The sequence below is a fragment of the Mesoplodon bidens genome (genome assembly GCF_964165515.1).
Source record: "Mesoplodon bidens genome assembly, chromosome: 1".
Lineage (NCBI taxonomy): Eukaryota > Metazoa > Chordata > Mammalia > Artiodactyla > Ziphiidae > Mesoplodon > Mesoplodon bidens.
In genome coordinates this window covers 79,114,187-79,127,323 of record NC_138176.1, presented here as the reverse complement: position 1 = coordinate 79,127,323, position 13,137 = coordinate 79,114,187, and the positions used below count along the sequence as shown (strand labels likewise).

Below are 13,137 nucleotides of genomic sequence, written 5' to 3'. Positions count from 1 at the left end.
TCTGTAAATGTCAGTAAAGTGTTTCTGAAAAAAATATATATGTATAATATATACAAGACACTTTAAAAACCTGGTCATCCTCTGGTTTATGACAAATAAATTTCTGTTAAGGGATTTGGTGTTACATATTCCAATTATTGCTTTAAGAAGAATAATTAAATATTGGGTAATTAAATTTGTCAAATATGACATACCAGACCCAGGAATTAGAGAGCAATAACATGCACTTAGTATAATTATTAAATCACAATATTTTCATGATTCAGAAGTTTCTTTAATGCTTCACTCATTAATTTATACATTCCTCTGTTCATTTAACAAATATTTATTGAGTGTACACACTGTATAAAACTCTGTTTTGGGTGCCGGAGATACAACAGTGAACAAGTTAGTAAAAAATCTCTGTACTCATTTGTGTAACATTCTTGTGAAGGGGGACAGATTAATAAACAATATAAGTAAAATATGTAATATAACTGAGTGATGATAAATGCTATGGAAGGGGGATAGAAAAGATCTTGAAGGATGGTCATAGAATCTTTACTAGAAATAATTATAATAAAACTCATTTATCATTTAAATGAAGTATAGAATAATGGCTAATAATTCTGATAAATAAAATACCAAACTGAAACAAAATTTAAATGTTAATGTGGATTTTAAAGGAAGTTAGATTCAAGTACACACAGCTTTCTGTTCCATAATGATTCCAATTATGAAACCCAGTATCACACCTGTAATAAAGGTAAAGAGCTAGAGGAAAGAAAGTGTGGAAAGACTTTGACACATTAAAACATGCAGTCATAAGAAACCTACCTCACTCAAATCCACTTGAGTGAAATTTTTTAAAAAGCTGTTACGGATTTGCTTTACAATGAAGCCCAAGAGAATGTGAGCCAGATCTTCTCACTGATTATTTGACACCTTAGACACTTGTAGAAAGCTTTAAACATTTTTTCTAGGCATCATTTGCTATATACAGCAAAATTGATTAATTTAATTCCAAAGAGTAGCCTATGCACTGAACAATCTATTTATTAAATAATGATTAGTAGAGCTAGTTACAAAACCTCACATTTACATATAAATAATACTAAAAATAAAAAAATAATTCCCAGTTTCACATACCTTGTAAATCGACCACAACATCTCTATGATTGGAAAACTCATAAGAAAAGTGGCCGTAAGCCAAGCCATATTCTGTGGCTTTGTATTCTGTTTTCACCACTTTCGTGTTATTTGACAATTTTACAAATTCTCCCAGTATGTAAGGTTCCACACTGACACATCCTTTTATTGTCTTGCCCTCTAAAATCTGAAAAGTAGAAATGGGAGACAGTATAACAATGGTGAAGGCCATGGTCTTTGAGGTCAGATCTCAATTTGAACCCAGGCTTTGCCACTTAGGAGCACTATTACTTCTCTAGATTTTGGTTTCCTTATTTGTAAAGTGGGTGTAATAATAGCTATAAGTCCATTAAAAGGATTATATGAGACCATGCATGTAAAGTGCTTAACATGTATGTGGCATATAATGGAACCCAGAATTTTTATTATTCTTTTATTAAAAAGTGCAAGTAAAAATTAGTCCATGAAGTGACCTATCCTAGGGGGCTGGCTTGCCAGGGCATGTAGCTAGATCATGCACTGTGACTCTGGGTTGGAATATCAGCTCAAACATTTTTGTGCAATGTGATCTATTTTGTAGACTGTAGATCTATTTTGTTTCAAAGGTTAATGTTTGTTAAATGCCCAGCATAGTGCTTCACATAAAGAAATTGCAAAATAGATAATAGCTATTATTAAATAAGTAATAAAATATGGGTCTAAAAATATCTCTGGCCAAAGTAAAAAAAAAAATTCTTTAGGGTGTAAATGTGCTAAGATCCAGCATCTTTGGGGAAGCAGGGTATTCTTAATCCAAAGAAGAGAAATGTCAGTGGGGATGGGTGCCTTTGCATGTTTAAACAGATATCATAGTGAAGAGGGATTGGTCTCAATGGTCCCAGAGGGAAGAGCTACAATCCTGGTAGAAATTAGAAGATGACAGATCTGGGCCAACTTCCTAACAACTGGAATTATTTAAAGTAAAAAAAACAATAATTATTTTTTTCTTACTGAAGGTGTTTAAGCTATGGCTTAGTTATCACTTGATTGCAAGGGGTGGGGGTCAATGAATATGAACAGGATTTATGCATCATGTTGAGGGAATAATTTGTATTAGATATGATCTTTAGGGTCCCCTCTCTCTCTCTAAAAGTACAAAGACAACACAAAGGAAAAGTATACTAAAAATGCTAACTCGACCATGAGGGACCAGGTACCAGGATCAACAGATCTTCAAATGTGACTTGAAGGATCCAAATGATGCATCAGGGTACAGAGGGTCATATTTCTTACATATCTTACAAGTAGTTGAAGCAGATGAAATAGATGAAGGAAGCTGGTAACTGAGTTTATTGAATTTTACCAGAACGATCGTGGTGGTAGATGAATGGTAGGTTGGCAACAGAAATCTAAACTAATATATATTTACAGTCCTGCTTAATCAAACTCTTGATTTCTTTAATCTTACCAGTAATATTGAGGATGGTATGTAGAATATCTGTGTATGGATATTTTGTTCATAAAGTCTCTTGTTAAATTCTGTCACATAGTGCTGTGCAGTCATCTGCCTCTCCACATCAATGAAGTGGTGCCAGAGCCCCTTCTGCTCCTTATATTCTTTCCCAACATATCTGTGAATGGAAAAAACCACACAAAGAAATGCAAAGTGATCCTACTATACAGTAAGAAAGAAGAGATCAAGAGAGATATTCAAAAATGCTTGAAAGATGTTACTCTTTCTCCACCTTAGATTGTTAATGTTATCTTATCTCATGACTCAAATAATTTTGTAAGAGCCACCTGAACAGTGGAACATAATTCATACTAGCTGACTGATGGTTAAGTCTATGTGTCAACTTGATTTGTCCACAGGGTGCCCAAATATTTGGTCAAACATTATTCTGGGTGTTTCTGTGAGGGTGTTTTTGGATGAGTTTAACATTTAAATCAATAGACTGAGTAAAGTAGGTTGCCCTCCCTAATGTGAGTGGGCCTCATCCAGTTGAAGGGACAAATGGAACAAAAGGCTGACCTTCTTTCAAGTAACAGAGAGAATTCTTGCCTGACTGCTTCTGAGCTGGGACACTGATCTTTTCCTGCTCTGGGACTTGAACTGAAACATCATCTCCTCTTGGGTCTCAAGCCTGCTGGCCTTTGGACTGGAACTAAATATCATCAGCTCTCTTGGATCTCCAGCTTGCCAATTATAGATGCTGAGACTTGCTAGCCTCCATAATTATGGGAGTCAATTCCTAAAAATAAATCTTTATATATATATGTATATATATATGTATATATATGTGTGTGTATATATATATATATATATATATATATATGTATACACACACACACACACACACACATGCACACTCATATACCTCACTGGTTTTGTGTTTCTGGAGAATCCTAATACATTGACCCCAGATGATACTGATTTTAAAGAGAAAGTGTCCACTTAGTGTAGCAGTTCACCAGACTTCTTTGGTAAGTCAAGGGAGCCAGCATGGGTACTGGAAAGTGCATGGACTCTGGAAGCAGATCTTTCACTCCCTGCAGCATGACCTTATATTAGGTCAACTAATCAATCTGAAGATTTCCTCTACCCTTTCCTTTTATAATTACTTCATCTGTACAAATACTTGTTTTCCATTATGTGCACAACACTTTTTATCCTACTTGGGATTCATTGTGATTGCTGTATTTGAAGGTTAGTATATTTTGGCAGTTCTGGAAAATTGTCAGAAATCATCTATTAAAATAGTAATTCTTTTCTATTTGCTCTGTTATCTTTTTCTGGTCAGATGTATGTTAGACCCTTTCACTCCATCTTCCCTGTCTCTTCTTCTCTCTTTTATTTCCCATCTCAGATCCTCCTATCATGTATCCTGGTATATTAGTTGCTTAGGACTGCTGTAACAAAGTGCCACAACGTGGGTGGCTTAAACAACAGAAACTGATTTTTCTCACAGTTCTAGAGTCTGTAAGTCTAAGATCAAGGTGTCAACAGAGCCATGCTCCCTCTGAAGGCATTAGGGAAGGATCTTTTCCAGGCCTCTCTCCTGGCTTCTGATAGTTCCTGCTTGGTGGCAGTGTAACTACAATTTTCACATGCATTCTCCCTGTGTGTGTCTATCTCCAAATTTCCTCTTTTTATAAGGATACCAGTCATAGTGGATGATGGGCCTATCCTACTCCAGTATGAACTCATCTTAACTAATTACATCTGCAATGACTCCATTTCCAAATAAGATCACAGTCTGAGGTACTTGGGGTTATAACGTCAACTTGAATCTGGGGTTGGAGGGACACAATTATACCCGTAACACCTGGCTTCATCACTTTGACGTGTGAATTGGTGCAGGTTTCTTAACATCTCTGTGTCTCAGTTCCCTCATCTGTAAGATGGGGATAATAATAGGGTTTTTTGAAGATTAATTAAATTAGTATATCAATGACTTAAAACAGGGCTTGGGAAGTAGTAAGAAATGTACATGTTTACTATTATTATCACTATCATCAACAACCTTTTCAAGAAATGTATTTCTACTATTTAAGAGTCACCCAATTTCTCTCTTTTTTTCTCTTCCTATTTATTTCTTACATTTTTTGGATTTGGCTAAAGATCAAGGTCTACATTAAATTAAAAGTCTTGCCTATAGGTCCTTTAAAATACACACATGGTATAAAATTAGGCCTTAAACCCAATGAGTACCACCTGTCATCACTAATTTTCAGGTGAGTTTTTGCTTAAAGTTGTCATCAAGAACTAAGGCCAAACAAAAAACTTTCCAGGTTATTTGCCTCAGTGGGGGTAGCATTTCTTTAAATAACCTATTTTTGAGCATGTAGCCATTCCTGCGTCCCTGCTTTATATCGGTGGTCTCTATGGATGGACCTAGAGACTGTCATACGGAATGAAGGAAGTCAGAAAGAGAAAAACAAATATCGTATATTAATGCATATATGCGGAATCTGAAAAAATTGGTATAGACGATCTTATTTACAAAGCAGAAATAGAGACACAGATGCAGCGAACAAACAAACGGATAGCAAGGGGGGGTGGTGGGATGAATTGGGAGATTGGGATTGACATATATACACTATTGATACTATGTATAAAATAGACAACTAATGAGAACCTACAGTACAGCATAGGGAACTCTACTCAGTGCCCTGTAGTGACCTAAGTGAGAAGGAAATCCAAAAAAGAGGGGATATATGTATACGTATAGCTGATTCACTTTGCTGTACAGTAGAAACTAACACAATATTGTAAAGGAACTATACTCCAACTGCGGGGGGGGAATATATATATATATATATATATATATATATATATATATATATATATATATATCCGTGGCCTCTAAACTCATCCCCTTCCATGTGTAACTTCTGTCACTAGCTGCTCTCTCATCCCTCCCCTGCCCAAAACTTCTGTGGAGGGTGTCTTAAGGATTCAGTATTCACTTATATCCCTGGATATGCTTCAACCCTGGTCTTAGAGGATTTTTCTGACTTTTTTTGCAGGCTCACCCATTTACTTAGAAGTATGGCTTGCATAGTTTAGCCTTTCTTGCCAGCATTTTTAGTGACAGTGTTTAAGACTCTGTGGCCTGTCATATAGCCAGGAACACTATTTTTCTTATCTGTACAATGGGGTTTAATGTTCCCTAATGTGTTTGAAATCATGTATATAAAACATCCAGCCCAATGGCTGACATAATGTGGGTCCTCCATATATGATAACTGTTATTAGCTAACTAATGAGGAGGAGGAAAAAGGAGTTGAATTCTGAAAACATACATTTTAGCCAGTTTTTCAGCCCTTTCAAAGTCTCATAAACAATTACTTAACAGAAGGGAAAAATTGGCTCTTTTTACATTAATGATATAGGTGCTTTTAAGCAATACCTCCCCAGAGTTTCTTCTTGATGAAGATGATGTACCCAAAATGCATTCCTTTGTCTGCCTTTCTTCTTCACATTCAGGTAGTCCCCCAAATACACAACAGTTTCCTGGGCTGTCCACAGTTCAGATTTCTTGGAATATTTTAACAAAAGAGCACCTTGAAAAAAAGATGAATATTTTTCAAAAAGATCTTACAATTCATGGATAAAATTGAGGTAACACAGGTCCCAGTTCAGCTCATTTGAAATATCCAACTTTTTAATATATTTTCTCAAACTTTATCCTCTTCTATGACTATTACTAAAAAGTTAGTGAAGTACGATAAAAAGGTAAAGCCTGAGAAATTACAATGAAGAATAGCCTTTGGTTCACAAAATCTTGTTTGTGATAGCAACATATTAAGGTCAAAGCTTCTGTATGAAAGTAATGGAAAATAAAAGGGCTTTTTTTTTTTTTTTTGCGGTACGCAGGCCTCTCACTGTTGTGGCCTCTCCTGTTGCGGAGCACAGGCTCCGGATGCGCAGGCCCAGCGGCCATGGCTCACGGGCCCAGCCGCTCAGTGGCATGTGGGATCCTCCCGGACCAGGGCACGAACCCGCGTCCCCTGCATTGGCAGGTGGACCCTCAACCACTGCACCACCAGGGACGCCCAAAAGGGCTTTTTAAACAGCAAAATCCCAGAGACCATCTTGGAACAAGTGATACGTGTGTGCATCTTCTTCTAATTATCTGGGGACCTCAAATAATAGAAGCTGCTACCTATGCCAGATCATGCAGATAGAAATAAATTGAATAATTCTACCCCAAAGGCTCCTGGCAACTCCAGGAATCCTAGATTGCATATGAAAGTGCATGCTAGTTTTCTCTTACATATTTTGTTTAAGTTGGGAAAGTCCAGGCACTACTGAGAAAATATAGCTACTGTACAAAGATGCAAACTCAACTGAAAAAGGAAAAGATAAGAGGAAAAAGTAAGGGTTGTTTCCACCTTAAAGGAAGGAAGACCAATGCTAGCAAGAAAACATCTCTTTAAGGGGGAAGACCAACATGAACCCTAAGGAAGAAATGCAACATTTTGGGATCCAAGTTAAAGTGAAGTGAACAAAGACTTCCAGTGTCTAGGTTGTGATAAAGGGTAAATGATCAGGAGACTCGGGAGAGAAAATACTTAAAGTGAGATAAACTCACAGGTCTGGGATCGGGAAGGGAGATGACAGGATTGGGGGAGATGGTGATCGCGGTTGGGTGACTCAATCAGAGAAGCTGGGGAAGGAAATGGAAGGTGAGCTGCTTGCACACACACATAGAAAGGGCAGTGAACTGAGGGAAGAAGCAAGGAGAGAATGCATAACTTGTTCCGTTTCTTCAACTTTGGGCCTTGCGTCCTCCAATGTGTTTTTTCACCCATAAATTGGCACGCAGACAAAACAATAAGGCAGGCAGCTACCTAACTCTCAGAAATGTGATTCTGAAATTGCAGAATCTCACAGTAAGCAGGGAAACCCTATTATTAGAAAATTTTGCTTCTTTTGGCAACCACCTGATCTTTTAGTCTGACTTCAAGGTGGCAGGCAAAACACTGAAATACTTTGAAACAGAAGTTCTTTACATTGGCTTTACACAAAGTCACTGGGAGCTCTTAAAAAATAAGGATGCCTGGATCATGTCACAGACCCATTAGACTGGAATCTTTGGGGTGAGGCACTGGAAGTTTAAAAAAGCTAAAAAGCCTCTTGGGAGATTCTCAGGACTTCCCTGGTGGCACAGTGGTTAAGAATCCGGCTGCCAATGCAGGGGACACGGGTTCGAGCCGTGGTCTGGGAAGATCCCACATGCTGCAGAGCAACTAAGCCCACGACAACTACTGAAGTCTGCACCTCTACAGCCCGTGCTCCACAACAAGAGAAGCCACCACAATGAGAAGCCTGTGCACCACAATGAAGAGTAGCCCTCGCTCGCCGCAACTAGAGAAAGCCCGCGTGCAGCAATGAAGACCCAAGGCAGCCTTAAAAAAAAAAAAAAAAAAAAAGCCTCTTGGGAGATTCTCCTGCATACCAGTGTTGAGAACTACTACTTTAGTATCCAGTGCTCAGAAATCTACGTAGTTTGTTTCCTCTGAAATGCATTTTACAATAGTTTTTTTTTTTTTTTCTCATTCAAATAATTCTTCAGTACCTTGAAGGGCATTACAATGTGATCCTCTGGGCTAAGAGAAGAACCTTCTTTTGTCTTCGTCCCAGCTTCTCTACCACTTCTAAGCTGTTTTGGACATGCTGATGGCTGGGTGGCCCCAGCCGAGGTTTCCTGCTAGGGGAAGAGAACTTGCGCTGTTCCTTAAGCAGGAAGCAGTTGCTAATTGTACCTGATCAATCCATTGACTGGCAAGAAACCACTTAGGACAGGTGTGAAAATCTCTGCCCACTAGAAGGATGATGTGTAACTAGGTCAAACCCCATCTCCCTAGGATTTGAATGGGAAAAATAGAGAAAAATCAGCTGGTTGGTAATGAGAATCAGTGGAGACAAATGCAGAGTGTATATGGCATCCAGAGCTGTTTTAAGCCCTGACTGATGACTGCTCCCGAGTCCTGTAAGATTCTCCCTTACTGCCTTGTGTGTCTTTATAGCAGGGAAGGTGGTCCCTGAACTACACATGTTTCTATGTATTCACAAAGCATAACAGGGGCCGATATCTTTCATGAGCTTTAAGTGATCTACATAACAAGAGCTCCAGAGGGCCCTGAACATGCAGAGATGCTTCCTGAAAGGCTGTACTTACTATGTGCTCCATGGAGTTGCCTGGACTTAAAAACTCCTGTATTCTCCAGTCTCTGGAACAGCCAATCATGCCTCACCCCTGCCAAGAGTTTTTCAAAGTCATCAGGCTGCAGGGTGCGAGCCTTAAGGATCTTTTGCGTTGTCATTCCTGGCAATGAAACAAAAGAACTTCCACTGGAATTCAGAAAGGACCATGGGTTTTCTCCCTCAGAAGAACCACTGGAAATTGTGGGTGATTCCAACCACCATGCCAAGGACGAGCTGGAGCTCTGGCTGCAGTTTAGCAGGTTTCCAGGTTCATTTGCTTCCTCTGTGGTAGTGCAGTCCTCGCTGAGGACAGGGATGGAAGTGTTACCACTTACTGAGGAATTGGGGATCTGGGCTCTCTGACCACGCAGTTGCCTCAGAGCACATGGTCTGTGAGAGCCATGTGTGCTTGTGGCGTGAACATCTGTGCTGTCCAGCAGCTGGCTCTCCTCATCCACTGTGGAGGCATCAGGGTCAACACCCTGCTCTTTGACTGAGCCACCACTTTTCCCTGAGTCAGGATTTTGAACAAGCCAATGAGGAGTGAAAGTGCTACATGCTATCATGGAACTTTTGCCCAGAGGCTCATCCACAACTCTGTGGAAGTCTACGGGCATATCTTCTGCTCTCTCTGCTGTTTCTTCTTCTGGGTCAACCCAGCAGGGGCTATCTTTAAATGTGGGACCTGTGTCTCCTTTGATTTCTTCTCTCTTCTCTTCTTCATGCCTGTCTTTGGCGTTACAGTTGATTTCTGGAAACTTATCAATTATTTCAAAGGTTTCTTCTTCTTGGATCGAAGGATATGTGGCCATGTTCTTGGGCCAACTAGAATCAGAAGGCCAAGAAGCAGAACCAAATGAGGGTCTGGAATGAGCAGAAGTATTTCTGGACCCCACATTTCCGGCTTCCCACATACCTTCTGGAGCTCCTTTTAACAGTCCTGCACCTGAGGCCAACAAAGTGCCTGTTGTGTTATAAGCAGGAAAAGTTGTCAAGGGCATGGGCTTGTGTAGTTGACTTTGAGAAGACTCTAAACTGTCATCCCTGGACACCTGGAGAGAGAGACCATGAAGCTCTGAAGACAGTGGATGTACAGCTCTGCTTCCCACATCCATCTCCAGTTCTTCTGCAAGGGCAGTGGAACACTGAGTGTCCACATGATGTTCTTCCTTGCTAGGCTCTCTTCTGGCTGACATATCACCAACATGGTAATTCACTTCCTCCCAGCTTGTAGAAGAACTACACCCTGATAACTTGCTCCAAGAACTGGAGCTCTGGCTGTCGCTCAGAGACTTGTTCAAAACAGCTCCCCCACCACTGCCATGGTCTGTTGACTCAGCCTCAGTCTCCACATCTTCATCCACGGAGACTCGAAATGCATCAGAACTGGCCCAGTTTCTCCTTCCAACCCTCCTGAGTTTCTCCCAACCATTCTTAGCCATTTGGCAGGAAGATATTACCATGCCTTTTTCAAAACGTGGCTTGTCCTCAGTAGTACTCACAGTATCTATGTTTTTTGTTTCTGTTTTTAGATCAGTGATACAGACTCCTGTTTTTGTACCTTTCTGTTTATTTTTGTTGTTTCCACAAGTGCTTTCAAATATTTCACACACTGAAGTGTGGTGCTGTGAATAGGTTTCAAGAATTTTTTGGAAATCCACTTGCCCATGCAAGATGGGTTTCTCCAACCCACACTTGAAACCCTCTGGAACATAAGACTTGTCATCTAAATTTGAGAAGCTTTGAACTTGTAACTGTTCCTTCACCCTGGTGATACAAGACATGATTTCCTGAGAGACAGCTTCTCTCTCCTGACTTCTGGAGGAAGTACTGAAAGTATACAGCTTTCCCATAGCTTCACTACAGAGCTGACTTGCTGTGTGGACCGTGTCCATCTCCCCATAGAGCCTCTGGTGCACCGTGGTGAGACTGAAAGCAGCTTTGAGAAAACTATGGAGCTCCTGTTTTCCAGTAACTGGTTCATCACATTTCTTGGTAAGGAGGCCAATTTCAAAGGCCTCTTTGGCTTCACACAGATATGAACTTTTCATTCCTGGAGGACAGTCACTGGAACTACTATATGACAACAGGCATGTGCCGCGAATATTCTGAGGAGAATACCAAATACAAAATCAGACACTGAATTGGAAAGTGGAGGTGAATCAAGGAAAACTTTTCATCCCTGGAGCACAGTCATTAGAAATATTATAAAAAAATAAACATGTGCCATGGAAAAATACAGAAACTACCAGGTACCATCCTACTGTAGCCCTGATACTTCTTGATCAAAGACGATAAATTTGTTATTGTTGCTATTGTTAGTTTTAGCAAACAGAGTCTATACGTGGAATGTGGACATAATAATTTTGCTATACACAAACACATCATTTGTTTAATAATAGTCGAAACAATAGATTAGTGGCTTCCAAACCCCTCAGTGCATTTGAATCACCCGGGCAGTATTTCATAAGGAAAGGTTTCTGGGTACAAACCCCAGGGATTTACATTTAGTGGATTTAGGGTAGAGCCCAAGAATATGTATTTTGAAAGGGCTTTTAGGTGATTCTGACATGCTTGGGAACCATTGTTCTAGAGCAGATAACATCCAATCCTCCAGCTGTATTAACTTAGCTCCCACGAGGATGTCACTACTCTGACTGATAAAAGCTTTACATATGTGAGGTCTGATCACAATTACCTAATGATACACACAAAGCCTATTTTAAGGTTAGACCCTTCTCTCCCACCAGTTACATGTGTCACTGGAGAGAGGAGCAGTGAGGGCTGCACTGTTTACCATAGCCGTGAGCACGAAGAGAGGCGTGTAGGGACTGAAGGCAGCTGCCAGCTTGCAGGCTTCAGCGGCTGACAGCAAATGGTGGTCAAACTCTTTCAGCAAGCCCTGTGAGAAAACAGGAGGCCGAGTGTACTGTTGACAATTATTGATCCATTAGCAAAAGACAGGCTATAAAATTCCTTTGCTTTTCTTTCAAGATTCTGAGGCATGCCCTGCGCCTCATCACAACCATTTCAGAACAGGGCCAAGAAAGAGTAAGTGGGTCAAAAGACCCCAGGACAGGACTGTCCTTTCACCCACACCCATACATCATCCATCCCCAACTCGTACCACAGAGAAGGCCTCACGTGCGCAAACATTCACACTGCCTGCCTGTGCAAAGTAATTCAGACAAGTTTCTTTGGAGGATCGTGTAGCTCTTTGTTCACAGAACTCTGCACATTTTGCAGTCAGATTCACTGATGATTTCTGCATTGTTCTTGGCAAAGAGCCCTTTAATGTACGATTTCACAGCAATTAAGATTGAATCATTTATTCCAGAAATATGTATTGAGTACCTCCATGTGCCAGGCACTGTTCTAGCCATGAAGGACAGAGCAGACAGTGAGCCTGCAATAAGCTTATTTCCTGTTAAGGGGAGGAGATCAGTCAATACACAAAAAAAGTAAAATGCATAGTATTTGAGATGGCAGCAAGTGTTCCAAATGAAAATAAAGTGAGAAGAGGTCGAGGAGGTCCAAGGCAGAAGGGCAGTTTGCAATGTTAAACAGTCCTCAGAGACAACTTCACTGAACAAGGGGCATAACCCTTTTCCTGTGTTTTGGTCTGTCTGACAGCAAAAGCAACATTTTGCTAAGATTCAGATTGCTAGCAGCAAGCTGTATGTGTTCTTATGCTACACTAATTAGTACTGAGTACAGTTACTGTTGCTGCTTTGGTATTTTTTTAATAAATGTATTTATTTTATTTATTTTTGGCTGCGTTGGGTCTTCGTTGCTGCGCGCAGGCTTTCTCTAGCTGCGGTGAGCAGGGGCTACTCTTCGTTGCGGTGCGCGGGCTCTAGGCACATGGGCTTCAGTAGTTGTGGCTCGTGGGGTCTAGAGTGCAGGCTCAGTAGTTGTGGCTCACAGGCTTAGTTGCTCCGCGGCATGTGGGATCTTCCCGGACCAGGGCTCGAACCCGTGTCCCCTGCACTGGCAGGCAGATTCTTAACTACTGGCCACCAGGGAAGTCCCGCTTTGGTATTTTTAAAAAGGCAATAATTGATGATACCGTTAAAAATCTCAATTTCAGTGCAGTGCAGGAGAGAAGTCAATGTCTGTGCGATGCTCCCAACTGGTTAGAGACCTGGCTTCTGCTCCCAGTTCTCTTTCTTACTGATTGTACAAGTTTCAGAGGTCACTTAGTTTCTCTGGACCTTAGTTTATTTTTCTCTAAAATGGGACTGACACATTTTGCTCTACCTACCTCATAGGTAGATGTGGTGTATGTGGAACATATACATATATACACACACTTT

At 40.4% G+C, this 13,137-nt stretch overlaps 1 protein-coding gene across 11 annotated transcripts in view; it reads right to left on the bottom strand.

The window, feature by feature from the left end:
- The window catches only part of ALPK1 (alpha kinase 1), a 134,428-nt gene that overhangs the window by 703 nt on the left and 120,588 nt on the right, over positions 1-13,137 (bottom strand). For all 11 annotated transcript variants that reach the window (XM_081244197.1, XM_081244191.1, XM_081244195.1 and 8 more), the window contains 5 exons: positions 11,619-11,723; positions 8,796-10,929; positions 6,021-6,174; positions 2,576-2,738; positions 1,129-1,315 (listed from right to left, as the gene is read on the bottom strand). In XM_081244197.1, the coding sequence (XP_081100323.1) occupies positions 1,129-1,315; positions 2,576-2,738; positions 6,021-6,174; positions 8,796-10,929; positions 11,619-11,723 (2,743 nt within the window). The remainder of the gene's footprint in view (positions 1-1,128; positions 1,316-2,575; positions 2,739-6,020; positions 6,175-8,795; positions 10,930-11,618; positions 11,724-13,137) is intronic.